The sequence below is a fragment of the Nilaparvata lugens genome, chromosome 4 (genome assembly GCF_014356525.2).
Source record: "Nilaparvata lugens isolate BPH chromosome 4, ASM1435652v1, whole genome shotgun sequence".
In the NCBI taxonomy this organism is placed as follows: domain Eukaryota; kingdom Metazoa; phylum Arthropoda; class Insecta; order Hemiptera; family Delphacidae; genus Nilaparvata; species Nilaparvata lugens.
The window spans coordinates 21,584,541-21,611,564 of NC_052507.1; the positions used below are offsets into that span (position 1 = coordinate 21,584,541).

Here is a 27,024-nt window from a genome sequence, read left to right on the forward strand (position 1 = left end):
GGCGACTTTGATGCTTTTGACACCGGAATCTAGTTTTATTTTTATTAAAGAATGTAAACCATGTATCATAGTAAAAAGCATTTCTATACTTTGTATTATTATATGAGTATTGATTAACATAATCATGGCTTGTCGATTTTAGTCGCTGAGCTGAATCCTCAGTCGTAGAACTATGTACCAAGCGCGAGCTTTTGCTTTCTATGTCGTATACCGTCGACACAAACTTCGGCTTTTTTGTTGTTCGATTTTTTGCCATTCTTATGAATTCTGTTGAATCAAACATAATGATATTTAACAAGTTGCGCTGAACCTGGGGCCTATTTCACAAAGGTACAAGTATTGTTACCAACCATGGTTACGAACAAGTACTTGTAGTTACAAGTTTATAAGTACTCACGTTTCATAAAAATTTATGATCTACAAGTTTACAAGTTTACAAGTTTACAATTTTACAAGTCTACAAGTACTACAATAGTAAACATAACCTATTTTCATGATAATTTCCTTTTTTCATCCTTTTTAAAGGTTACTTGTATTTTTTAATAATTACTTTGAAAATATTTGAAAGCAATATAATGTTTTTTGCACAGTCTACTTCATTTATTGCTGAATTTGTAGCCCACACAGTATATATTATGTACTCTGTATATATATATAGTATATGTACTGTATATAATGTATACTATATATACTGTGTATATATACTATAGTACACATAACCTATGAGGTAACACATTAATAACTATTTTGGAAATTAATTAAATTCTATTTTCTGATGCATATATTTCCAAAATAATGAATTATAGAGGAATATAGGGCATTTTTAATTATTAGAAATATTTATCAAATATTTAAAATCATTCTAATGATCACTTGAAGTTACAGACTTGAAAATTATATCAATCTCTTCGTAAAGATGTGTGGGAAAAAATGATCTATGATGGCAATCTAAAAAATGTTTGTCATCATTGAAGAATCCAAGATAGCGGCAAAAAATCTGATTTCAAGAGTTTGAAGTTATATTCACCATAGTAAATGTCGATGGAATTAGATAAATCCTTCTGATATTGTAGTATGATCATTTTGGAGCTTCTAGTTGGCTGAATTGATCCGATATCCTCGACATTATTAGAACTACAGACGATTTCTTGAAAATCGACATATTTTTGCCGCCATCTTGTTTTTTTATGATGACATGAATTTTTGAGATTGTCATTATGGATAATCTCTTCTCACACATCATTACAAAGAGATTGATACCATTCCCAAGTCTGTACCTTCAAGGAGTCATGAGTTAAACGGTTTTCTAATTATTGTTGGGATTGGCATTTGGTGGAAAAAGCGTTTTTTCCGCTGCAAACAGTACTTTTCTCTCTTTTTCCGATGACGCTCCAGCCGTGGAATATGGACTTACAGCCTCCAACCAGATGTCATTTTAAAGCTTTGGAAATATTCTGAAACACTGTACCAATAACATTATTGTATTTCCACTGCGAATACATTTACAGGATAGGAAGTAAAATATCGTCCCCGAAGAATGTGAGTTTCAAGTTCTTCGAAGTTGAATAAATCATGAAGAGAGTGGTCAAAATAAGACGTTTCTCTCGGACATAATGGTTTGGTTAATTCTTAAAACTTTGGTGATGTAACCAATCCGATATCTCTTACAATAACTGGATAGCAAGCGATATAAAGAATTCTGTTAATAATGATCGCCATCTTGAATTTTTCAATGATGTCGAATATTTTTATTGTTTCCATCATCAATATTCTTATTCGGCTTGTTGTAACGAAGAGATTGAGACCATTTGCAAGTCTCTATCTTGGAGTAGTCATGAAAAAATCGATTTCATAGTTCTAGCTTGTTACCTCATGCGTATGGAAATCGCACCAGAAATCATGCAGGGTTTTCTTTGGAGGGAGCAGGAGAGCTCATTTTTCGACGTTCAGCGCATTAAGATATATCGTTCCAAAAAAGGGCTCTAAATTTCATAGATTTGAAATTTCTCTGTATCTCTTGCACAAAAAAAGTTATAATGGAATGAAATTTAAAAAAAAAGAAAAAACCTTTTTCTAGGCTTTTGAAGGTTATAACTAGAAAAATATGCGTTTTAGAGGAAAATTCTATGAAACATGAATTGTGGAGGAAGATTTTCAAAATATTTACGTCTCGATAAACGGTTGTATATATTGAACGGTTATTGAAATGCAAGCGATATAGCAAAACCCTGAAAATTTTGGCGGCCATCTTGTTTCCGAGGTGTTTGCCTGTGATTTCGACTTATCATCATCACGATCCTTATCATGCTAGACTTGACGAAGAAATTGAGACATCTTCCACGTCTGTTACTCAAAAATGACCACGGAATGACATTTGCGCCCGGACTAAAAGTTCAAATTTTTCACATCTTGAGTGAGTTTGATGAATTTCGTTTTAGGCTTCTTATCCATCAATTTATATATTCTGTATTCCATTATTTAATTGATTTATTCATCAATCCATTTGGTATTTTCAGGTGTTATGCATTCAAATGGGATGAACACAAGCCAAGGTACACTCCTAGAGTTGCTGAGTACATTGACCAACAGCTTTATTCCCTGACTCGAGATGAATTTGATGAGCTATTCACTATCAATGATATTAAAGTTTGGCTTTGCACCAACAAAGAAGTGAGATGGAAATCCTACTTACATATTATTATTTACCTACTAGTTAACTTCGGGATGGAGAACTCACTCATGAACTATACCGTACTGATTTTGAAATCTGCAACTTGTAATCATCTCTTGACTATTCTATTACGCGAGCAATTTCTGTATGCTTGTATGTTTGTGGATATTATATAGTGTATATGTCAGACGGACCTGGAAAACGCCTCTTAAGCTGGGTTACACCAAAGTTATTAAAAAATGTTAATAACTTAATCCTTAGAGATTCTATTAGATTAAACGGAGCTTGACAAACACACATGTTCATCATATGTATGATAAGTTATGTTCAATCTTATAGAAAAGTATAAGGTATAAGGTTTAAGTTATAAACATTTTATTATTAAATTTGGTGTAAACGCAGCTTAAAGCTTTTATCAAAATTTCCCTCGTGTTTAATGCTTCAAGTCCTAGACTCAAAATAGGTCTAGGACTTAATAGATCTTGGAGTTTAGAATTAGTAGATGAACCCGTGACTCAGAAAGACGAATGACGATTTAGATCCGAGTGCTCGTTTTAGTCCTGGAATCTGTGAGTCTAGAATTATAGATCCCGAACTCGGAAACCGGACTTAAGAGAGCAAGTTCATGTTTCAGTTTCAGAGGATAAATGTAACTTTGAATGTAAATATCAAAAGCATAATATTCTCAGTTTCTTATGTATTAGAGAAGCCAGGTGGGAACACCTGACATGTGGCTCAAATTAACTGTCCATTCTGTGATTATAATCTCCATTCTCTGTAAAATTCAATGTCTATAAAACCTTGGTAGAAACTTGGATCCTATAGACCTTGGTAAAACCTAGTAACTTCCAATGCCATCTAGCGTAAAAATGCTAATCTATCAAGCTTTCCTCTACTCATGATTCCGTAACCAGTGGTTTTTTAGTCCAGTCAATATAGGCATGAAAAAGGGGGTGTGCTTCCAAATATATTGTAGTTCAGATTATAAGATGTCAAATGGAATCAAATCATTCAGAGCTCACTATCTTTAATGAGTAACGAGTTATAATTTTTAAAAAATGGGTCAGATTTTGAGTAAAAATAGAATTTGATCAAATCCAGATTTTAATCAACAATATCTTCCGATTTTCACCATAGAAAAGTATAATTTGAAATCCCTATGTGCGTAATGCTGTGCTCTACAACCTGAGACCAGGTAGAGTTATCCCAGGTAGATGTTATAGATTTCCAGGTAAGCCCTGCCCTACAATGCTTTTTGTATTTCGAAAAACACCTCATTTTTAGCTTTTACCATCATCATTAATTTGTCGCCACATTGAGATCTCGAACAATGATATAAGTTCCTAAGATAATGTTCTTTCAAAATTACTCGTTTGATGCACTTAATTTCAGTATGTAAGGCTACCTCAAGGATCTAAATTTCAAACAGTTATAACTCTTCACACAATTATCGGAACTCCTCGTACTACAGCTTACTCTTCTCAACTCGTCAAGGCGATCTAAAACATACCATAAGTCAAATTCGTTGGCGGAATAGGAAATTTATTGTTGAGTGTACTTCAACCCTTATTTTAGTAAAATAAAATGGAATTCATTTGTCTTCTCTTCTCTTAAGTGGGAAATCTAAGAATAAAGCCGGAAGCTGCCTATTCTGAACTCAAAGAAATAAGAGTAGGAGTACCTCAAGGAAGTGTTCTTGTGCCAATCCTGTACTACTTCATACCAGCGATCTACCTGAGTTGGAAAATAATACAGTGGCAACATTTTTTGCTGATGAGACAGCTATACTGTCAGACTATACTAACAATCTAGTTGCTAGAAGTAGTAGACCTGTTGAGAACTACCTATCTTATTTATTCAACCCTTCATAATGTTAGTGAAAATTGCCTTCTTTTAGACTAGATTGCAATTTATTAAGATTAATTTTAGGCAGTTCTCCATCCAGTGGAACAATTATTCTCCTCAATCTATTATAAATTAACTAAAACTGATATTTCATCCAGCATTGTACATTTTCCAGGATGAATTTTTGAAAGTATACACAGTATATGAGAGTACAACACTTCCATTTGCTGTGAGATACACTGATGGCATAAAAGTGGAAATGCAAAATAGAGGAGAAGGTGCTGCTGATAAAAAAGCACTTGTAATACACGAGACTGTTTACTTGGATACAATGTCCTCTCTCGTTTACAAATATGGTGAGTGCTTTCATTCTTGCATTCCTACTCCTTGGCAAGTGTCACTGCAAAAAGGAATCCCCTACTTGGTATCATCAATGTTTCTACAAAACTTACAAAAATCACTTGGGAGTATGTAAAAATTAGAACATGGGAAGTCTCGGCTAAGAGGGTTTAGGGAAAATCAGCCAATTAGCTAGGTTTGTCCGTTCTTTTCAAGTGGATAAGAACTCTAAGGGCCGGTTTCCGAGCTCGGGATTTAGCAAAGAACTAGACTTTGAACAGCTGGAGTCACAAAATTGGCTTTCCGAAACGGGGCGTAGTCGCAGTCCATGTTTAAATTAAATTTCGAAAACAAGAGAATTGAACACAAAGTAAAATAAAGAGAAAATAGTGTAAAGTTTAAGCTATTTTGAATCATTAGGAATGTTTCATTTATCATGGAAAAACGTTTCCAATTATAGAAATGGGAAAATTTAGATTATCATAAAAACTGCGACTGCGCCTTGTTTCGGAAAACCAATTTTCTGACTCCAGCTGTTTAAAGTTAGGTCTAGAACTTACCCTAATCCCAAGCTCGGAAACCGGTCCTAAAGGTTTAGATATGAATGTTCAAATGTATTTCAGCCTACATGCCACATCCTCCATAGTTCCAATTTAAAATTAAGAAAACAAAACTACACTGATAATTCAAGGACGCAGTCTGCGTCCAAATCCCCGGCTGACTGGCCTAATCAGAAACAGTCGAAGCAGTATTGTCACATTTAATAATATATTCAGTCATATGTGCTTTGCATGAGACACAGTCATTTCCACACTATCTAGGAACTATCTAACATTATGATATTTAGTCGGCTGGAAGTGAAGTCAGAGGTTATTGTAGAATAAAAAACATAATAACACAAGTAACAACTTATTCAGAATATAGTTTTTCATGTTTCTCAATGTTTGTCTCTTGTTTTTCCAGATGCTACAAATCCTTTGAAGGAGTATGTCGTTGAATCAGCTTGGTAAGAAAGATATTTGCTATAAGAATTAGGATAAAAATGGTTAATAAAAAAATTGATTGAAGACAACAAAATCTCTCTATATATTGTGATGAATTTTTCAAATAGATCTCATGAGAAGAGAGAAAAATTGTGATTACCTTTTAAAATGAAAGAATTTGCTAAAGGAATAGTTAGCGACCGAGCGATAAAGCTTACTTATCAATAACTGTATATTAAGATAAGAGTACCGTTCTGTACCGAATATTTTTCTAGGAAAATTATTCAATAAAATTATAATTATTTTGCGAATAAAGCACAAATTATTTATGAATCGCTCACCGATTTTGAGGTTACACTTGTTTACTATCGATCAGATGTTTTTAAAAACAGTTCGAACGCAGCTGACTGATTCAAAGCATTGTCAAATATCATACCGGTTCTCATGCAAGGTAAAATATCATTCCTAAAAATTATAAAACTATCAATAAAGGATCAAGAATTTCAAAATAAAAAATAAAATGTATGTATTATTGTTGAAATTATTTATTATTTAAGAAATTGTATTATGTGTCAGGTCTTATTGTAACTAAATAGGTCATAGCATGAAATTCTATTATTGATAAAACGGCAGAAATTAATTATAATAATCTCAAACCTAATAAAAATTGTACAAGAATATTAATTTATTAATAATTTAATTCAACTGAACCACATGGTAATTAAATCTCTTTGGTAGGTCTAAACCAATCACAGTGCATAGAAATAGCACCAAGACGGTGATCGTTTGAAAACAACACACGTTAATCTATTATCAGACAACAACCCTGCCTTATCAGTTACACTAGCACATGTACATTGTATGAGAGGAACTATGTCTATAAGATTAAGCAGTTTTAAGAATTACCTAAATTAATTATTATTGTAATTAAAGGAATTGTATTCTACTGCCTGCCACTGACGTCATGTTTACGTCACAAGCGTTCTACCAATGGCAAATTTTTATGCAAATTATTACATCGAGATTCTGAGAAGCAAGGTCTAGCCTAAAAGCTTAGAGAAAAGAGCAGCACTTCCCTTTTGAAATCCTTACCGTGTAGATCTCTTTTTATAGTTACCAAAGACCTATTTGTAAAATTTCTTGTTCGATTTTTAAATGTTCTATTTGTGAGCCGATATTTTAGGCCAATCTATTTGTTATTTATAAATTTCTGTTTTCATCAATCGATAAATTTAAAAGCTTAAAGTAAACTATCCCTTAATTAATTCGGTGAAGGAGATATTTAAATTAAAATTCCCCACGTGCTGAAACCGAAGCCTGGATTGCCGCCGATCAAACGATTTTTTGATCTAAAGAAGAAAACCACGACGACCAAGGAATTTCACGTGAGTTATAAGTCATAAGGGGCCCCAATCTACGCTTCGAGAATATTTCAGTGCAGAAAAACATAAATTTTTCTTCGTTAAATTATTGGCCACGCCGACAAGCGCTTTTAGTTATTAAGAGCCTAAAATTTATTCATATTTAATTTCTAAGAATTTGTAGTTGATTAACTATCCTCCGCTGCCTGAACCACGACCCCGAGCAATTTTAAAATATTTTATAATTCATTTTTTCACTATTTTTTCAAAATTGTTCAATTTTATCAATTGTAAAATTCTGTTGAATCACGCATGGTATCATGCAGGCACAAGAAAATTTTTAACTATTCTATTAATGCTGAATTATTATCAACCTGTAAATCAAATTCTGAATCTGCACTGTATGATTGCATATTTTATTGTAATATATTTCAGTTTTGTTAATTCGCTTTCTGAGTTCGATTATTTCTTAAGCCTGTCAATTATTGTGTCTGATACGTTCTATATCATCAAGAACCGATCGAATACGATCATTAGAATAATTGAATTAAGCTGGATATTGGAACAGGTCTAAGTGGATGTAGCGAGTGGGGTCAGATCAAGATATTTATTCTTTGTCCTTACCTGCTCATATATCAGCTTTTATCTGTTACCTACCTCGACTTAGGAGCGAACACATCAATTGTACAGCAGTGGCAGCCATAGATCATATAAATTCCTACAATAGAGCTTAAAACCCGACAAGACTCTGTTCTCGAAGTATATTCTGAACGATATTTGGTTCAAATACCGTATTTTAATCCTTCAGAACTTATTAGAGACGCAGTCCCGTAAATTATCTACATCGGGATTTTTGCTCGACCTGTATGATTTTGTATGCTCATTCTTCACAGGTAATAATTTTAAGGTATCCGTATTCAGTGTTTAGCGTCCGCTACACTACTTATAAAAATTTCATCACAATACAATTTGTCATTAGAAGAATCAAGGGTGAGCGAGCGTTTAGGCCTCCCGCGATTCCGACAATTGTATTGAGTCTTGTAGTGAGTCAATCAGTCTGGTGTTCACTCAGCGTCCTCACACGCCATTGCAAAATTTATAGCCACTACACCACTGACTCAGTGCAAGATTCACCCTACATGTGTGAAGCCGTTAAAAAACGCACCACATGATTTGCCGGCCCAACGTGAGGCATTTAAATACAGCATTACATCACCCTAAGTGTGTTGTCCTATCCTTGGAGGTGAGAGTGACTCCCCCAGGAAGAGCACCACATGATTTGGCGCCCAACGTGGGGCATTGAAGAGGCGGATAATCGACTGCGAGGATTATTTAGTTGCTCAGTATACTATAGCGCTGACAACGGGAAAATTTGTGAAAAATTCATGGTTGTGAATTTCTTCGAATTTAGTATTAACTGTTCACTGTTATATAAAATAACAAGTCGTACCATACCCAATTTTGAACAGAAAAGAAATTTATCGATTGATGAATTTTTAGAGAAAGAATCGAACTCAGAATTTTATTATCGTGTTATTCGAAAATTGGTCGTACTATAAGTCATAGGTATAAGAGATATCATAAGAAAGGTCATATTATTTGAAGAATATTAGGTCTATATTGAAACAATTTATAAAAATTTACAGAAAAGAGGATTGAAGTTATTACATTTTTAAAAGTTTTTAAAACATAAAGAGGGAAGTAAAATTAAATCACGGATATATTGCGGAATAATTCAAGCAGAACATTGCTGCTTTTATATAAAATTTTGCAAAGAATACTAGCCCTATATATAATTGCGGCAAGAAATTATAAGAGTAAAATATTTATAATAGTAATAATAATAAATTATCAGAGACGTACCTTGTCATCGCATTATCCATTGTGCATCCTTTATGTTATTGTCACTTTATGTTAACGATATTGCTAATTTGATACATTTCATCACTGAACACATGTTATTGAATCAAACTTTTGTATTTTCCCATTTGAACGAATTTTTTCACTATCTCAATTTTTGATCATCATTCACTTATAATCGTTTCACATAACCTCACATGTTTGCGATCGTTTCACTGCACTCGCATCATTGTATCATCCGATAAATTATGGAAGAACCACACCGCATCCTGGAGGCCACATCAGCGATTTCAGAGAAGGAGGATGTCGCGCGGGTTAAACGCCCATGCATTGCCGTTCCAGAGGTCCGGACGCCCGCATCTCATGTCATAGAACCATTGCCGCCATCCGAAGACCACACACCCACCCCTTCCGTGTTACAGATGAGTCTCATCCTGGAAGCATTGAACGATATGATCAAAGAAAGGAAACAACTGAACGAAGCAATAAACAATATAAATAAAAAATACGACCAAACGAAGGAAGAATTAAAAGAAGACAATAAACAGTGGAGGAAAACAAGTGAACAAGGTTTTGAGAAACTGGAGCAACAGTTGGAGGAAGCAGCGGAAAGAAGCAGGATGTTAGGACGGCAAATCAAGGAGAAAAGTCAGACAATTAGAATCAATATTGGACCAATGATCGGCCCATGCATGCGAAGACAGACACACTCGGGGAGAAAGTCAAACAAGCAAGTAAACATGATACATGTATGGAGGACCAACCTACCAAAAATGTCAAGGCTGAAGTCGCGCCGCACCCTGCAGAGCGCCGAGAGGAGCCAGACGACATCATCCGCCGAGCCGAGGACGTCATCAATGGCATAGAGGGACAGCCCATACCACCGCCCGCAGAACGCCGAGAGGAGCCGGACGACACCACCTGCCAAGCTGAGGATGACATCCATCAGGTAGAAGAACAGCCCGCACCACCGCGCGCCGGACGCCAGGAGTCCAAGGACGTTGCCCACCATGTTGAAGAGCAGCCCGGACCGCCGATTGCCCACATCACTGTCCCTCCTCCGAAGACAGCATCTGCAACAGATAAAACCAATACTCATGAAGATAGTTCGCCAGACAATAGAAATAAAACAAAAATTCACAACAAATCAAAATCACCACCAAAACTGAAAATCCATGAATCAAAACAACAAACAAGACGTCAAAGAAGAAAATCATCTAATAGAATTCATCTACACCGCCGTCATGTAAGACTAAAATTGAATATCCAATTTCTCCCCGCCATGCAGAAAAGGAAAATAGTCTCAAGAAAGACCTACAACCACCGCAGTCATGTCCGGTTGAAATCAAACAACTGTACACCGGCATGCAAAAAAGAAAGGATTATTTGGAAAAACCCACAGACACCACCGGCATGTCAGGTTTAAAAAGATCAAACTACATGTCACCGGTAAACAAAGAAGGACAACATTTGCTGAAGAGATCTACCTACTTCGCAGGCACATTCGTTTTAAGCCAAGTTTAATAAAACGGATAGTTGCAAATTGGAATGAAAACTTGAAACAAATACTGAAATCAAATTTAGATGGGGGCTTAAGGAATAATTTTTGAATTAATTTGGAAGCTACGTTGTGAATACATAAATCATCAAACTTGTCATAATCACAGCCTACCCACCGAATCATATCTTTGCAGACTAGCATCTTTCTACTACAGCCTAGTTAATCAACATAGCCTAAACTTCGCCGCATCCCAGCCAATAAGGAAATATTATTAATTCACTCCAAATGAAGAAACCGAAATCAACTATAATAACAGAAGAAATAAAACTACTAAACAACTTTAAATATTACCAACCTGATCAAGCCATCTGCCTCATGTTACAATCATCACAGAAACAATCGCCTGGTATCATCTGCACAACTGAAAAATAGAAACAAGAATCATAGCATCCACGGAAAATAATTATAAATTAGAAATAACATGAATTAGCAGTGAATAAGAGGAAAGAAAATAAACAAAGTTATTTGAAAAAATGTGTAATCTAACCTTGAAATACAGAATCAATAGAAAAATCTATTCAGAACCAAAGCCTGTTCGATAATTTTCTTCGTCATCCCAGCCAATGTGTGCGAAATCACAGAATAAATCATTATGAATCAAAGCAATATCGTTGTTAAATGTTATAATCTATTATTTAATGTGAAATTATAAGTAAAAAACGCAACAAAAAATATATATTTATGTTAAATTGCACGAAATGCGCATGTTCTATGTCATATATGAATGTATCTCTAAAAAACTCCAAAGAAAATGAAATTCTTACCTTTAAATGTGAAATTTATTACTGTTGCATCAAAAGATCATGAATTGTAATTCAAATTGATAAATGTAATCTTAAGGACTTAATATTTGTAACCAACATTGATAAAAATCAAGAAAGCCATTTCAAGTGTAAACCTGTTTGTACGCAACATACTAAGCGTAAATAAGAAATTGCTCGAGTCAAACGGTAGACGATTGTCAAGTCACCGAAGTAAAATCACACTCTCACCCAATTTATGTAAAAGCCAAACCAAAGAGTCGAAACCTGTAATAACTATGAAAAAATGATGAAAGTCTATATTTGTTGCAAATACTATTCAAATCTTAAGAAGTAATATGTGAAATCTTGTATAGTTGTTATAGTTATGGGTCTGCTCATAAGCCACCCGTGAATGGAAGTTGTGGAGTTGTTTTAATGAAGGATCCAAAGAGACCTCATTAATTATTGTATTTCGATTGTATCCAATGGAAGGAACAATCAATTATTTATTTTCTCGTAGCCAAAAGTGCACGATATATTGTTTTTAGTGTTAAGTGTTGAGTTTTCGTAGAAGTAAGGAGATGAAATAGTGTATTCATCACAATATCGGATTTTTCAAATAGTCATTGTTTCGACTCGTCTCCCAATTACCTATTTAAAATATCCTGGGGGCTTTTGTGTGATGAATTTTTCAAATAGATCTCATGAGAAGAGAGAAAAATTGTGATTACCTTTTAAAATGAAAGAATTTGCTAAAGGAATAGTTAGCGACCGAGCGATAAAGCTTACTTATCAATAACTGTATATTAGATAAGAGTACCGTTCTGTACCGAATATTTTTCTAGGAAAATTATTCAATAAAATTATAATTATTTTGCGAATAAAGCACAAATTATTTATGAATCGCTCACCGATTTTGAGGTTACACTTGTTTACTATCGATCAGATGTTTTTAAAACAGTTCGAACGCAGCTGACTGATTCAAAGCATTGTCAAATATCATACCGGTTCTCATGCAAGGTAAAATATCATTCCTAAAATTATAAAACTATCAATAAGGATCAAGAATTTCAAAATAAAAAATAAAATGTATGTATTATTGTTGAAATTATTTATTATTTAAGAAATTGTATTATGTGTCAGGTCTTATTGTAACTAAATAGGTCATAGCATGAAATTCTATTATTGATAAAACGGCAGAAATTAATTATAATAATCTCAAACCTAATAAAAATTGTACAAGAATATAATTTATTAATAATTTAATTCAACTGAACCACATGGTAATTAAATCTCTTTGGTAGGTCTAAACCAATCACAGTGCATAGAAATAGCACCAAGACGGTGATCGTTTGAAAGCAACACATGTTAATCTATTATCAGACAACAACCCTGCCTTATCAGTTACACTAGCACATGTACATTGTATGAGAGGAACTATGTCTATAAGATTAAGCAGTTTTAAGAATTACCTAAATTAATTATTATTGTAATTAAAGGATTGTATTCTACTGCCTGCCATTGACGTCACGTCTACGTCACAAGCTTTCTACCAATGGCAAATTTTTATGCAAATGATTACATCGAGATTCTGAGAAGCAAGGTCTAGCCTAAAAGCTTAGAGAAAAGAACAGCACTTCCCTTTTGAAATCCTTACCGTGTAGATCTCTTTTTATAGTTACCAAAGACCTATTTGTAAAATTTCTTGTTCGATTTTTAAATGTTCTATTTGTGAGCCGATATTTTAGGCCAATCTATTTGTTATTATAAATTTCTGTTTTCATCAATCGATAAATTTAAAAGCTTAAAGTAAACTATCCCTTAATTAATTCGGTGAAGGAGATATTTAAATTAAAATTCCCCACGTGCTGAAACCAAAGCCTGGATTGCCGCCGATCAAACGATTTTTGATCTAAAGAAGAAAACCACGACGACCAAGGAATTTCACGTGAGTTATAAGTCATAAGGGGCCCCAATCTACGCTTCGAAAATATTTCAGTGCAGAAAAACATAAATTTTCTTCGTTAAATTATTGGCCACGCCGACAAGCGCTTTTAGTTATTAAGAGCCTAAAATTTATTCATATTTAATTTCTAAGAATTTGTAGTTGATTAACTATCCTCCGCTGCCTGAACCACGACCCCGAGCAATTTTAAAATATTTTATAATTCATTTTTTCACTATTTTTTCAAAATTGTTCAATTTTATCAATTGTAAAATTCTGTTGAATCACGCATGGTATCATGCAGGCACAAGAAAATTTTTAACTATTCTATTAATGCTGAATTATTATCAACCTGTAAATCAAATTCTGAATCTGCACTGTATGATTGCATATTTTATTGTAATATATTTCAGTTTTGTTAATTCGCTTTCTGAGTTCGATTATTTCTTAAGCCTGTCAATTATTGTGTCTGATACGTTCTATATCATCAAGAACCAAACGAATACGATCATTAGAATAATTGAATTAAGCTGGATATTGGAACAGGTCTAAGTGGATGTAGCGAGTGGGGTCAGATCAAGATATTTATTCTTTGTCCTTACCTGCTCATATATCAGCTTTTATCTGTTACCTACCTCGACTTAGGAGCGAACACATCAATTGTACAGCAGTGGCAGCCATAGATCATATAAATTCCTACAATAGAGCTTAAAACCCGACAAGACTCTGTTCTCGAAGTATATTCTGAACGATATTTGGTTCAAATACCGTATTTTAATCCTTCAGAACTTATTAGAGACGCAGTCCCGTAAATTATCTACATCGGGATTTTTGCTCGACCTGTATGATTTTGTATGCTCATTCTTCACAGGTAATAATTTTAAGGTATCCGTATTCAGTGTTTAGCGTCCGCTACACTACTTATAAAAATTTCATCACAATACAATTTGTCATTAGAAGAATCAAGGGTGAGCGAGCGTTTAGGCCTCCCGCGATTCCGACAATTGTATTGAGTCTTGTAGTGAGTCAATCAGTCTGGTGTTCACTCAGCGTCCTCACACGCCATTGCAAAATTTATAGCCACTACACCACTGACTCAGTGCAAGATTCACCCTACATGTGTGAAGCCGTTAAAAAACGCACCACATGATTTGCCGGCCCAACGTGAGGCATTTAAATACAGCATTACATCACCCTAAGTGTGTTGTCCTATCCTTGGAGGTGAGAGTGACTCCCCCAGGAAGAGCACCACAATATAAAAATGAATGTCCGTTTGTGTGTTTGTTTGTTCCCTATAGACTCGAAAACTACTTGACAGAACGGCATGAAATTTTGGGAATATGTTGTGTGAATATTGGGGATGGTTTCTGACCAGAAATTTCAATATGGGGACTAATAATAATTATTTATTAATCCATTTTACAGACCTATGTTTTTGAAATTTTAGGCCGAGTTGCTACATATAATTTAGCATCTAAAGTTACCAGCTGTAGTCACAAAATTGGCTTTCCGAAACGGGGCGTAGTCGCAGTCCATGTTTAAATTAAATTTCGAAAACAAGAGAATTGAACACAAAGTAAAATAAAGAGAAAATAGTGTAAAGTTTAAGCTATTTTGAATCATTAGGAATGTTTCATTTATCATGGAAAAACGTTTCCAATTATAGAAATGGGAAAATTTAGATTATCATAAAAACTGCGACTGCGCCTTGTTTCGGAAAACCAATTTTCTGACTCCAGCTGTTTAAAGTTAGGTCTAGAACTTACCCTAATCCCAAGCTCGGAAACCGGTCCTAAAGGTTTAGATATGAATGTTCAAATGTATTTCAGCCTACATGCCACATCCTCCATAGTTCCAATTTAAAATTAAGAAAACAAAACTACACTGATAATTCAAGGACGCAGTCTGCGTCCAAATCCCCGGCTGACTGGCCTAATCAGAAACAGTCGAAGCAGTATTGTCACATTTAATAATATATTCAGTCATATGTGCTTTGCATGAGACACAGTCATTTCCACACTATCTAGGAACTATCTAACATTATGATATTTAGTCGGCTGGAAGTGAAGTCAGAGGTTATTGTAGAATAAAAAACATAATAACACAAGTAACAACTTATTCAGAATATAGTTTTTCATGTTTCTCAATGTTTGTCTCTTGTTTTTCCAGATGCTACAAATCCTTTGAAGGAGTATGTCGTTGAATCAGCTTGGTAAGAAAGATATTTGCTATAAGAATTAGGATAAAAATGGTTAATGAAAAAAATTGATTGAAGACAACAAAATCTCTCTATATATATAAAAATGAATGTCCGTTTGTGTGTTTGTTTTTTCCCTATAGACTCGAAAACTACTTGACAGAACGGCATGAAATTTTGGGAATATGTTGTGTGAATATTGGGGATGGTTTCTGACCAGAAATTTCAATATGGGGACTAATAATAATTATTTATTAATCCATTTTACAGACCTATGTTTTTGAAATTTTAGGCCGAGTTGCTACTTATAATTTAGCATCTAAAGTTACCAGCTGTATAATAAACACGTCACCCTATGATCAATTGTGCACTGGTATTAAAACGGTTGTTTGGAGTTGAAGTTAGTGTACCGTAGTTAATTGGTACCAGCTGTAGATAATCGTTCCTTGGAAGACCTATACAAATAATTATCACTCCCCTATCATTGAGAAACTGGAAAATAATTATTCATCTCATGAAAGAGAGTTGTTCATATTGCAATCATTAATTACTGAAGAATGACAGACTAAATTGATTTTTTTTAGAATTTAGCTTAACTTATATTCATCCTAAAATTTAAGATGGAAAGAATATGGAATTCTGTGTAATTCATCGTACATCGCATATTTCCTGGACCATCTATTAACAATCAACAACTATGAAAACATTAAATTCATCTTTGAAACACTGATTTAACCTACCGTTATCTATTTTCTTAATTCAACACTTTACTGATAGATATTACTACCAATTGATCGAGAATATCTGGCAATGTCGGAATAATAAATGCTGCATGACTAAGCACATAGGAAGTCCGTATTGAGATGTAAATGGAAATATTGATTGTCAGATGAATTTCATGATTCACCAAATAAAGTCAAGTGTGACATGCGATACATTGACTTTTTGGCGGTAAGAAGTTCGCCGGGTAAATAAATAAGGGAGTAAATATAAGCTTACGCAGCTGTACGATGGTTCAGCTTAAGTGTGTAAAGCAAAGACAGGTACTCGCAACCTGGAAATGTATGTATAGATGGTAAAGGTAAACTATGTATTAAGAGATGTATCACCATATAAATGTTGCTTGTTCTTCTATTAAACAATATTCTATCAAATTTTCATCAAATATGCATCATATTCATCGTTTTTTAACTATGTTGTATATTTCTACATGCCCATTCTATTTTTTATTTTTTTATTTGCAGAAAGCTCCAGAGAGCGAAGAATCTTGTAGAAAGGAAGTTGGGGGAAAAGAGTAATAATTTCAAAAAGAAGGATAACAACGAAATTATTGGATATACACTATCCGAAATTATATTATTATCATATTGTATAAAAAATTTCAACATTCAATCATTGTACTGTATCTTCGAAACAGAACTGAATCAATCTCTGCGTCTAAAACGGCTTGTGGGCCTGTTGCTACTAACTGGCGGGTAAATAATTATCCTACAAGTTTCTATAAGCTGTCTCACATAACTAAAAAGCAATTTCGAGGGGAATATAATGGATATTATTGAGAAGAGAAAACTATCATTGAGACTTTTATTTCAAGGGAGAAGTATTTAGTATGGAGTATAAGACCTCTCAAATGCTTGATTTCAGATGCTTCCAAAGATAATAAATTATGTCAGTATATTATTTGTTGAACTAGTGTATCAATTATCCAGTTCTGTTATATCATTTGCTTATTATTATCATATTATATGATTTAGCAGGTCATTTATTTTGTATGATTCATTCTGTTCCATTGTGCCAAAATAATTAGTACTTATATTGCTTTGCTTTGTAATTTATTTTGCTTTACTATAATAATTCTGTAGGCTTCTAGTATTATTATTTAAACTATTTGGGAAAATTCATTATATTTTGTTTTATTCCATCAAATTGTTCTATCATATTGTTTGTTTTGCTTGTTTGCTTGCTTATCTGCTCTAAATTAATTGAAAATAATTTATCAATTACCTATTGGCTTTTTACTTATTTATTACTTATTAAAGAGCTTTCTCTCTTTCCCTACTTACTTACTTTGCTAATTAGCTTTATTATCTGTTTTTGCTCTACTATCCATTTTACTTGTTCTACTATATCAATAAATATTTGTTTGAGAAAAGCAGTGATGTTTTTTTGTTTTTTTCCAATTAAACTGAAATCTCAGAATATTTATTAAACGAACGAAGCAAAGTTCCAGTTGAGACTCGATGTAATATCGATGTCGATTAGGATCAATAGCCTATTATTATTATTTTAGTAGACGCATCGTTGTACACAATGAAGTTATTGTTATTAAGCTCTCTTATAGCTTTAGCTCCCTTAGTAGCCTTGACTTTTCTAAGACACCGAAAAGTCAATGATTACACGATGCCAGTAGAGCTACTCTTTTATACAGTGGCTATATATCAAATATGGTGTTACTATCCTTGTCTATCATTCGACAAAGCAGATAACGCTATCCTTTTCTACCTTCGCAACGTTGCCAGATCGTTTTCAACAATGTGAAAATATAATAGTTAATTGATGAAAAAACAAATCAATTTGAATTAATTAATCCCAATTGTTATGAAAATGTATTATTAAATCAAAACATATAATATCTTACGAATAAAATTAAATTGATTATTTAAAACTAGAATGAACAGTTGATAAATTGTCATCAAATAGACTGGTATCAGCTGTATATTCTATAATAGAAGGCAGTGGCAAGGCAGAGAATCGGCAATGCTATTTTTTCTATCTTTCTCCACTGCCACACGTGGAACTCACTATAGTCTCATATAACAAATAATGCTAGCGGAAATAGATCAATTTCTTCCACTGAAAAATTAGCGTTTACACGATACCGAGTAAGCCTAGCTTGTCTACTTCGTGGGCTCTAACCAAACAGATCAGTTCTTTTCGTTACGTTTAGCACATTGAAATTTCAATGTAACTATCACGTATAGCACGGCAGACTTTCAATATAACTCTAATTATATAAATTATTCATCAGTTCAATATTGATTTTTAGTACTTCTGTAGCAGCCTAGGTTTATTATTACGTACACATTGCTAAAAACTCTGTAGTAGAGTTGTGTGAGGAAGAGGCTCCATATAATAATGCGGCCCATTCCAATTGAAGTAATGTACGAACTCCTCCCTGTCCTAATATTCCATCAAATATTTCCTGAACAGAAACGAACAAACGACTCTCTATCAGTGGTAGTTAGTGGCCAACGCAATCTTCAAATAATAGAGTGGTCGATGAATAATTGCCCAGTAACCTCTTGTAGGACTTGCGATTGGATGAAACTGACTCGTTCGAGGATGTTATGGATTGGCGGGGTGAAGTGCACACAAGATATTATTCTCCAGTTAACGACCTAAAACGACGACCAAGATGTGATTGTTGACTTTGTTGGGGCTGCTTTGGGAGGAGTGGAGAAGGGAGAGAGGATTTTCCGGTGAGGAGGAAGGGAGAGGAAGAGTAGTCGTTGATAAGGATGGTGTACCAGTGTTGTCAGGGGAAATCCATTAAGATGGTGGAAACTGTGCACAATAACAGCATTAGGAGAGCTCTTTGAGCAGCTCGTTATCCCAGCTACAATGCTGGATGACAATGATGATGATGATGTGGCCTGCTCCTCTTGACTTCTCGGATCTTTTCGTGTGAGGAGATGGAGGTTGGGTGACGTCACAGCTAATGACTTTGCCCACTTAACAAGAAGGGCAGGGGCTGGGGGCTGCAGTGCAGGGAGCAGGGGGACACAGCAACCCAAGACGTTCGCTCCCGTTCAACATTTATTTTGCTGCTGCTGCGGCACCCTACAAACTTCCCCGTCAGGGGTTGTCAATGGGGGGAAATGCGTTTTCTGAGAGAAATAATTGGCCCAGCCACGCCCCCTGTACTAATGTTGCCGCCCCATCGCCATTTCCTCCTTCTACCCTTTCATCTACCCTCTCTTTCACACATACACCTCTGTCACTTTCACACGTCCTCAACCTAACTACTACAGAACGGAAAACCTGACTGTTCTCTCTTTCCACATTCCAACAATTCACGTTCACTCTCTTTTATTCTGTCAACTGAAACGTTGTGGAAAATTAGAATTACTGATTTCCTCGTAATTGTAATAGAGTATGTGAAGAATCTCAAAATTTTGTAACGTTTCAATTGTATCAGTTTTCTGTCTAGTTGTGAAGATGATACTACGGTAGAGATATCCATTGTCATCCATATTAAATGAAAGCTACTTGATGTTATTAAATCCACTGATATGCAGTAACAAAACTAAATACCTGATATATTTGTTCGGTTGTCTCATCATTATCAATCTCAAGTAATTGATAACTCTAGATGATAGTATCTAGTCTAGATACTATTAGTGATTGATAATGGTGTGGCAAAAGAATCCACTTGCTTTGACCAGTGGCGTATCCAGGGCGGAAAATATGGTACAAACTAGCGTGCACTTGCTGGTGGTGTTCAATGTGACTCACATTACGTGAGCAGCGACAGACAGGTCACGACGTGTTTGGCTCTCCAGATTTTATTCATCTTCACGAGCGTGACTACCAAGCTCGTACAGCGTGTATGTACGTATGTGATCGTACCCTAGAAATAATGAAAACTTGAAATAGATTGAGAATCATGTTGGAACTAAGCTTTTGATGTTAGTTTGCTCAAAAAATAGTATTGGAATCTATCAAATTATAAAAACTATATAAGTAGGCCTATTCAAGGCTACTACAACCCTATTATCTCTTAAAACAATTGAATGAGTCTGAAAGAATTCTATTCCTTCTCATTCTATTTTTCATCATGGGCTTATGACATTTTTCAGAAGATAAGTAGCCTATACTGGACTCAAAAAAAGCTTGAATCAAAATGAAGTTTTCAATTGGAAATTGCGTGGAATCGCCCCAAACTGGAGATATATTTTCAAAATATTCCGAGGGAGCTCCCCTGATCCCCCGCTATTTATATTTAGTCCAGTCAAATGGTCGTTTTTCAGGAAACAGCCCCGGAGGAATTTTTATCGACGGTTCTATATGTATTTTGGGGCACTGAATACGAATCTGAAATTTGCTGACATGCCAGAGTGCGGCTTCACCCCCAAAACCCCCAAAAGCCCCCAAATTTCGGACTTTTTTTTTAGTTTTCCTCGTAAACCTTGAGTTTCTCAAGAAATATCATTCTCAAAATTAAAGAGAATAAAATTTCCAATAAATTGAGTGGTCGCGCAGGATTCTACAATTTTTTGTTCCGGAGCTACAAATGTTCAAAAAAGGGGTATTTTTAATGGATTTTCAAAATTATGCAAACCTACCACTTCTACCCTATACAACTTGGATACTTTCCTAGTATAGATGAAAAATCATACATCACGTGGAAGAGCAATTCATTGTGAACAAGATTCCTTAGGAGTTTTCGAATTTAGTAGTCGTGGGAGGGGGAATACACCCAAAAATAGAAAATCATGTCCTACAGCCAAAATACAAATTTTTCATTATAATACCTTTTCAAGGCCTTCCTGACAAAAAATACATATTCCGGCTGTAGGCTAATCATCTCACGAGGGTTATTTTCTATAAGAATCACCCGTTAGAAACATTCAATTTACGTCAAGGATCAAAACTTTAAACACTTATAACTTTTGACAGAATGATCAGATCTCCTCGTACTACAGCTCATTCTCCTCAACTCGTCAAGGCGATTCAAAATCATGTATCATAACTGAAATTTGATGAAAAAATAAGAAAATCCTCTTTTAGTGTATTTTAGCCCCTATTTAAATGAACAGAAAAATGGCTAATTTCTATATTCAAAACTGTGTATCTCGGTAACCCGAAATGATGAAAAATGGTACTTGTCTTCATTTGAAGAACAGAATCTCCTCTTTCATGTGAGGTGAATGAATTGGGGGTATTGGGGGTGAAGCCGCCCTCTGGCGTGTCAGCAAATTCCAGATTCGAATTTAGCGCCCCAAAATACATATAGAACCGGTGAGAAAAATTTTTTCGGGGCTGTTTCCTGAAAAACGACCATTTGACTGAACTAATTTTATTATATAATTCCATTTATAATGGATGTATTTTTGTTAATATGCATCTCTAATTATGGTTATTCCATTTTAGGTGCTTTCAATGACCTATTATTGTCAAAAAATTAACAATTTTTGATCCCCCTCGAAATTTTTATCTGTATACACCATTGATATTGACAATAATAAGTCGTAATTTATCGATGAAATAGGTTTTAATTTCAAATACTTGGCTAATCGATTTTTAAATACTTGGTTAAATAGAATCGCTAGGATGATCAATTAAATCTTTAATTTCCAAAAACAAATAATAACTGAATCGGGAGAAAAATAGCCTATATATATATAATATGAGTAAATCATCACAATATTTAATATGAAATACTTTATATCAATGATTTTATTCATATATTTAAACTATATTATTTTTATTATTTCAATGGAATAAAATCCTTGAATGGTATTGCAGTTCCGACTCCACTAGGAGATAATAGAACCTTGGAAATTATTTCCAAGTAAGTTTTTTCAAATGAAGTAGAAAAGGTTCTATTCAAGAGAGATGATGACAATTGGATTCAATTGTGCTGATTAAAAAAAATTGATTAAATTTTAGGTTTTTATTGAGTACCATACAGTAATTTTTTTAATGACACTTTAGATATCAATTTCTAAGAATCATTTTGGATCCTTGTTCAAAATCTTGTCGAAATGCTTAATTATGCTGAGATAGTATCCGGAGGTTTGATTAGAATTCCAGTAAGAATCATTTGCATTTGCATTCATTTTTTGTGAATCCTTATACGAATGTTGAATTCTAGGTACTTCATCATTCTTGATAGGAAGAAGCTCTTGGAATTCTGTTGTTGTGGATTCCATTTCAGTTGTGCTGAGAATTTCCAACGAACTATTATAACTTGAAGTTTCAATAGCAGATACAGTAGATTTTTCCACGACAGCGTTGGAGGACCCATTCCTTAAGCTATCATATAAAATTATCTTATCAAGTTTTCGGTTCAAACACTCTTGTTGTTTCAAAATTTCATCAAGTTTTTTTCCTTGATGTTGTTGATTCTTTACAAGAGTATGAATCTGATTTGCTATCAGGCAGTTAGTATCATCTCTGTAACCCTTTTTTTCGGATACAGCTTTTCCCACATACATCCTATTCGTTACTGATGACTCAGAAAACGCTTTCTTTGTGTAACTTGGTGGTTCCGATTTGGGATAGGGGATGTTTTTTTGGCCGGGATTATGAAATTGTCTTTCTTTATTGTCTTGACTCCTCACAAGAGCCTGAAAATGATCGATTGGCTTAGCTTCGGCGTGAAAGGTGGTTTTCACGGATGTACTCTCCAATACTCTTGATCTATCTCTGAGACTTTCCTTGGAAGTCATAGGAATATTAACCTTAGGAATCATTCCTTGTATAGTGATACCAAGTGAATTCTTATCAGGTATTTCACTGCAACCAAACCCATCACACACATACAAGTCTTTTGTTCCTTTGTTTGTTTTTGTTACTTTTGCTACAGTTTCGTGTGTGATATTGGGGTGAAATAATGTGAAGTTCTGTAACAAAGGATTTTCTCTACCAAATTTCGATTCAAATTGATAGATTTTAGTGGAATTTGCGAGTTTTCGAGGCGAGTTCTTGACTTCTAAAATATTTTTGGTGTCATCGGATTCTTCATCGTCAAGAACTATGAATGGTTGACTTGTAGAAAGTATCCTATCTGTTGTTTCTCCTTTATGATCTACTTCTTTTATTGGTGGGATGGCTATAGATTTTATCAATTCGAGATTTCCCAATCTCGATGCATTGGAAGCGTACACTTTATTGGGATTCGAGAGTTCTATCGAAGAGTTGTCTTTTGAATGATTTATATCAGAAATAATTATTTTAATTGATGTGCTATCTATTTCAATTGGCTCCATCATTTTTCCCAATATATTTTTCCTATCGAAATCATTAATCGTGAGTGGATTTTCTGTAGTTTGAATCAAACTGAAATTGGTAAGATCCTCTGCATTTTTATTGATAGAATTTCCTGTTGTGTTGACTATTGCATTTATGAAATCAGAAAAACTCACTGAAGAGTTGCTTATAGATTCTTCTTCTTCTGGAACAATAGAATGTGTTGAAGTGTCACCTATCAAGTCATTTATAACTGGAACTAGTAATTTCATTGGAGTACTATTTGGAAATGTATCTTCCAACCCCATTGATGAAATATTATTCGGATCCAAAGAATCAAGAACGGTAGATGATTCCTCTATTGGATTGTTCTCAGTTGAATATTCCAAAACTTCATCAATCAGCTCCTTCGACTCCAGCTTGATAACGTTTGTTGATGGCATCGTTTTGTTGATGGCATTTGTTTTGTTATTCGTAGAATGAGTTATTTCAATCAATCGAATTGACGAGTTGTCAGTTACATTTTTCATATCTTTGCCTGACAAAGAGACCGAATTATTATTAGATTTCTCCAATAACTTTTTTGGAATCTTGTCGATTGTATCCTGCAATTTCATTCGTCCAGGTTGCTTTTGGAACAGAGTGCTCGATTGATAGAAATTGACTTTTAAGTCTTTTTTGTCATTTGGATCTGTGCTGATTATGTCCAAATTGCGCCGATTCAAACTATGAGCACACTTCTCCAAATTCTGTAACATATATTTTTGTCCATTAGTAGTTCCCAGTGATTTTGAGATTTGAGAAATATGGACATACTAAAAGTGAAAAAGACTATAATTGGTAGATTTAAAAGTGACGAGATTTTAAAGTGTTTTATCATCCATTGAGAGGTATATTTAAAATGAAAGTTCTGGTGAAGGTTCACGTACTTGTGATAAAACATTATTCAAGGGAATTATTCCTGACATTTTATTTAGAAAGGCGAGCTGAAACATATATCAATATATCTGAATACAGTTAATATCAAATATGAATTTCAAAATCAGCGTAAATAGGTAATATAAATAATAATATTGTAGGTACTCGCGATTTACGCTCGGAATGCGGATTTTTCGACCTTATGTATAAGATATTACAGTATGTATACTAACAGTATGTATATTATTGTATATGCATATGAATGAATGAATAAGTAAGTAAATAAATTCACAATCATTTCCAGAGCTACTGAAAGTATTAAAACACAATGGAATATTTCAAGTACCCTTTTATTTTATCACAACACAAGTATTTTGAACTCTTCTAGAAAGAGCCATTAAAAATTAATGTACTTGATATATTATATTGTGTTTCAATATGTGTTATTTTATATATGCTTGAAGGGCGGCTTCACCCCCTGCACCCCCGGTATAGGTAGATAACTCTCTTTGAATGGCCAGACAGGTGTCAGTTTATGACAAGTGGATGATTTCATACTTGAACACAAAAACATTAAAAATTGAATTAAACTTTTTAGATAAATGTTCATGAAAATATAAGTTGGCGCAACCCATCCGACATTGCTGGTATTCCGTATTGGTGATTAAACGGGGATAATTCGTTTTGAAGAGATAATTCAGGTAATTCAGGCGATTTGAGGTAAAACTGAAGTGTGATTAAAGGTTTCATTCAATCAAACATTCATAAAAAAAAATACAGCTCCACATAGTTGATTGATTACTTACGTTTTTAGAATGTGAACTTCCCACTACAAATGTGTATATGGCCAAAACCAAGATCAACCTCATCATAATTATACACCATCTTTTTCTCTGTAATTTTTGGAAGTTCTTACCATTTCTCACACAATTTGTACTTGACATATAGGTTATAAAACAAGTCTACGTAACGTTTTCCAATCATCATAGTAATATTATGACATACAATGGTTTCGATTACGGTACATCTGATGATCAAGAGTGATCAGCTTGCTGAGCTACACAGACGCACTCTACTAAATATTTTTTTAAACGTTTCTTAAACCTGTATTTTGAAAGGATTAGAAATAGGAGCAGTTAAATTATTCAGAAGACTATAATAAAACTCAGAATCTTCAAATAATAACTACTTATCACGCATAATCAAAGTCCTAATCAGAGAAAGTTTGCAAAGTAGTATCTAGCTTGGTAACCCTATCTAGCTTGGTATCTAGCTTGGGCTGATAGTTTTATTCCATCCACTACTTTTTCGCGGAGATCCATTGTGAAGCACGTGTAGTAATTGTCTTGAAAAAGGCTAATTTTTGTAATAATTACAAGTTAAACTATTATTTTTGTAATAATAATTACAATTCTTGACCGAGCGAAGTGAGGTCTAAGATTCAAGTCGACGGTTTGGCATTTCTCTTAATGTTTGAATGTTTATATGTTGCACATATACGGCGAAACGCGGTAATAGATTTCCATGAAATTTGACATTTGAAGATTGCGCGTCGACGTATATAAAAGGTTTTTGGAAATTTTGCATTTCAATGATAATACTGTATGAGAGGAAAAAGGAGCCTCCTTCATACGCCAATATTTAGAGTAAAAAATCTGGTGTGGCGCACTCACACAACTTTCCTTGCCGTTATAAAAATTTATCACCTGACGCAAGTGTACACGCACATTCCAAGTCTACTATTCAAAGATCTGCCAGCTGGTGACAGGTCAATAACGCTGGAGACACACGTAGTCTGCTATCTCTTCATAGTGAATGATTTAATAGAATCAACAGTTGCCAACAGTTTGCTTTATTGGATAAACACATTTTCTCGAATTTCGAGCTTATTTCCAATTTTAGGTGAAAATGTCACTGAACATTAATTGTAGAGATTTTTATGCTTAATCTTTTCTACTAGATTTTTTTTTGTTTAAATCGTATCTGAAGCCTGATAATCGGGAATCTAAAATCACACTTTGCATTGATGTGGTGGAGCTTCTGAAATTTTTACAGATATGAGACTTGTGGCAGTTGATAGACCTTATCAATGACTATTTTGGGTATAAATTTGATCAAAATCGTTGGAGCCGTTTTCGAGAAAATCGCGAAAAACCCTGTTTTTGAAAACATTTTCGCCATTTTAGCCGCCATCTTGAATTGGATTTGTTCGAAATTGTTCGTGTCAGATCCTTATAGGGGAAGGACCTTAAGTTCCAAACTTCAAGTCATTCCGTTGATTGGGAGATGAGATATCGTGTACACAGACGCGCGCACACACACACACAACACACACACACACACACACACACACACACCACACACACACACACACACACACCACACACACACACACACACACACACACACACACACACAAACACACATACAGACCAATACCCAGAAACCACTTTTTTGGACTCAGGGGGCCTTGAAACGTATAGAAATCTAGAAATTCGGGTACCTTAATTTTTTTCGGAAAGCAATACTTTCCTCACCTATGGTAATAGGGCAAGGACAGTAAAATCAGACTATAGAATTATTCATCATAAATCAGCTGACAAGTGATTACACAGATGTGTGGAGAA

The 27,024-nt window shown here is 34.3% G+C and overlaps 2 protein-coding genes across 5 annotated transcripts in view; one reads left to right on the plus strand and one right to left on the minus strand.

Moving 5' to 3' along the window:
- LOC111047365 overlaps positions 1 to 17,266 on the plus strand; it is an 85,329-nt gene extending 68,063 nt beyond the window's left edge. For 3 of the 4 annotated variants that reach the window (XM_039426939.1, XM_039426941.1, XM_039426942.1), the window contains 4 exons: positions 2,517 to 2,670; positions 4,692 to 4,872; positions 5,819 to 5,861; positions 16,750 to 17,266. In XM_039426939.1, the coding sequence (XP_039282873.1) occupies positions 2,517 to 2,670; positions 4,692 to 4,872; positions 5,819 to 5,861; position 16,750 (379 nt within the window). In that variant the 3' untranslated portion in view covers positions 16,751 to 17,266. Of the gene's footprint in view, positions 1 to 2,516; positions 2,671 to 4,691; positions 4,873 to 5,818; positions 5,862 to 15,477; positions 15,521 to 16,749 lie in introns of all 4 variants that reach the window. The other variant, XM_039426940.1, reaches the window with a different exon arrangement.
- Positions 17,267 to 21,760: 4,494 nt separating this feature from the next.
- LOC111047580 lies at positions 21,761 to 25,370 on the minus strand. The gene is made up of 2 exons (XM_022333372.2): positions 25,204 to 25,370; positions 21,761 to 24,228 (listed from the first exon to the last, which is right to left on the minus strand). Exons 1-2 carry the CDS (start codon positions 25,339 to 25,341, stop codon positions 22,240 to 22,242), a joined length of 2,127 nt encoding a protein of 708 aa, XP_022189064.2. The 5' UTR covers positions 25,342 to 25,370; the 3' UTR covers positions 21,761 to 22,239.
- Positions 25,371 to 27,024: the final 1,654 nt, after the last annotated feature.

Coding starts and splice junctions, on each gene's coding strand:
- LOC111047580 (XM_022333372.2), bottom strand. CDS start 25,341: ATGTCAAGTACAAATTGTGTGAGAAATGGTAAGAACTTCCAAAAATTA. Junction 24,229..25,203: donor GAAGTTCACATTCTAAAAAC/GTAAGTAATCAA, acceptor TATATGTTACAG/AATTTGGAGAAGTGTGCTCA.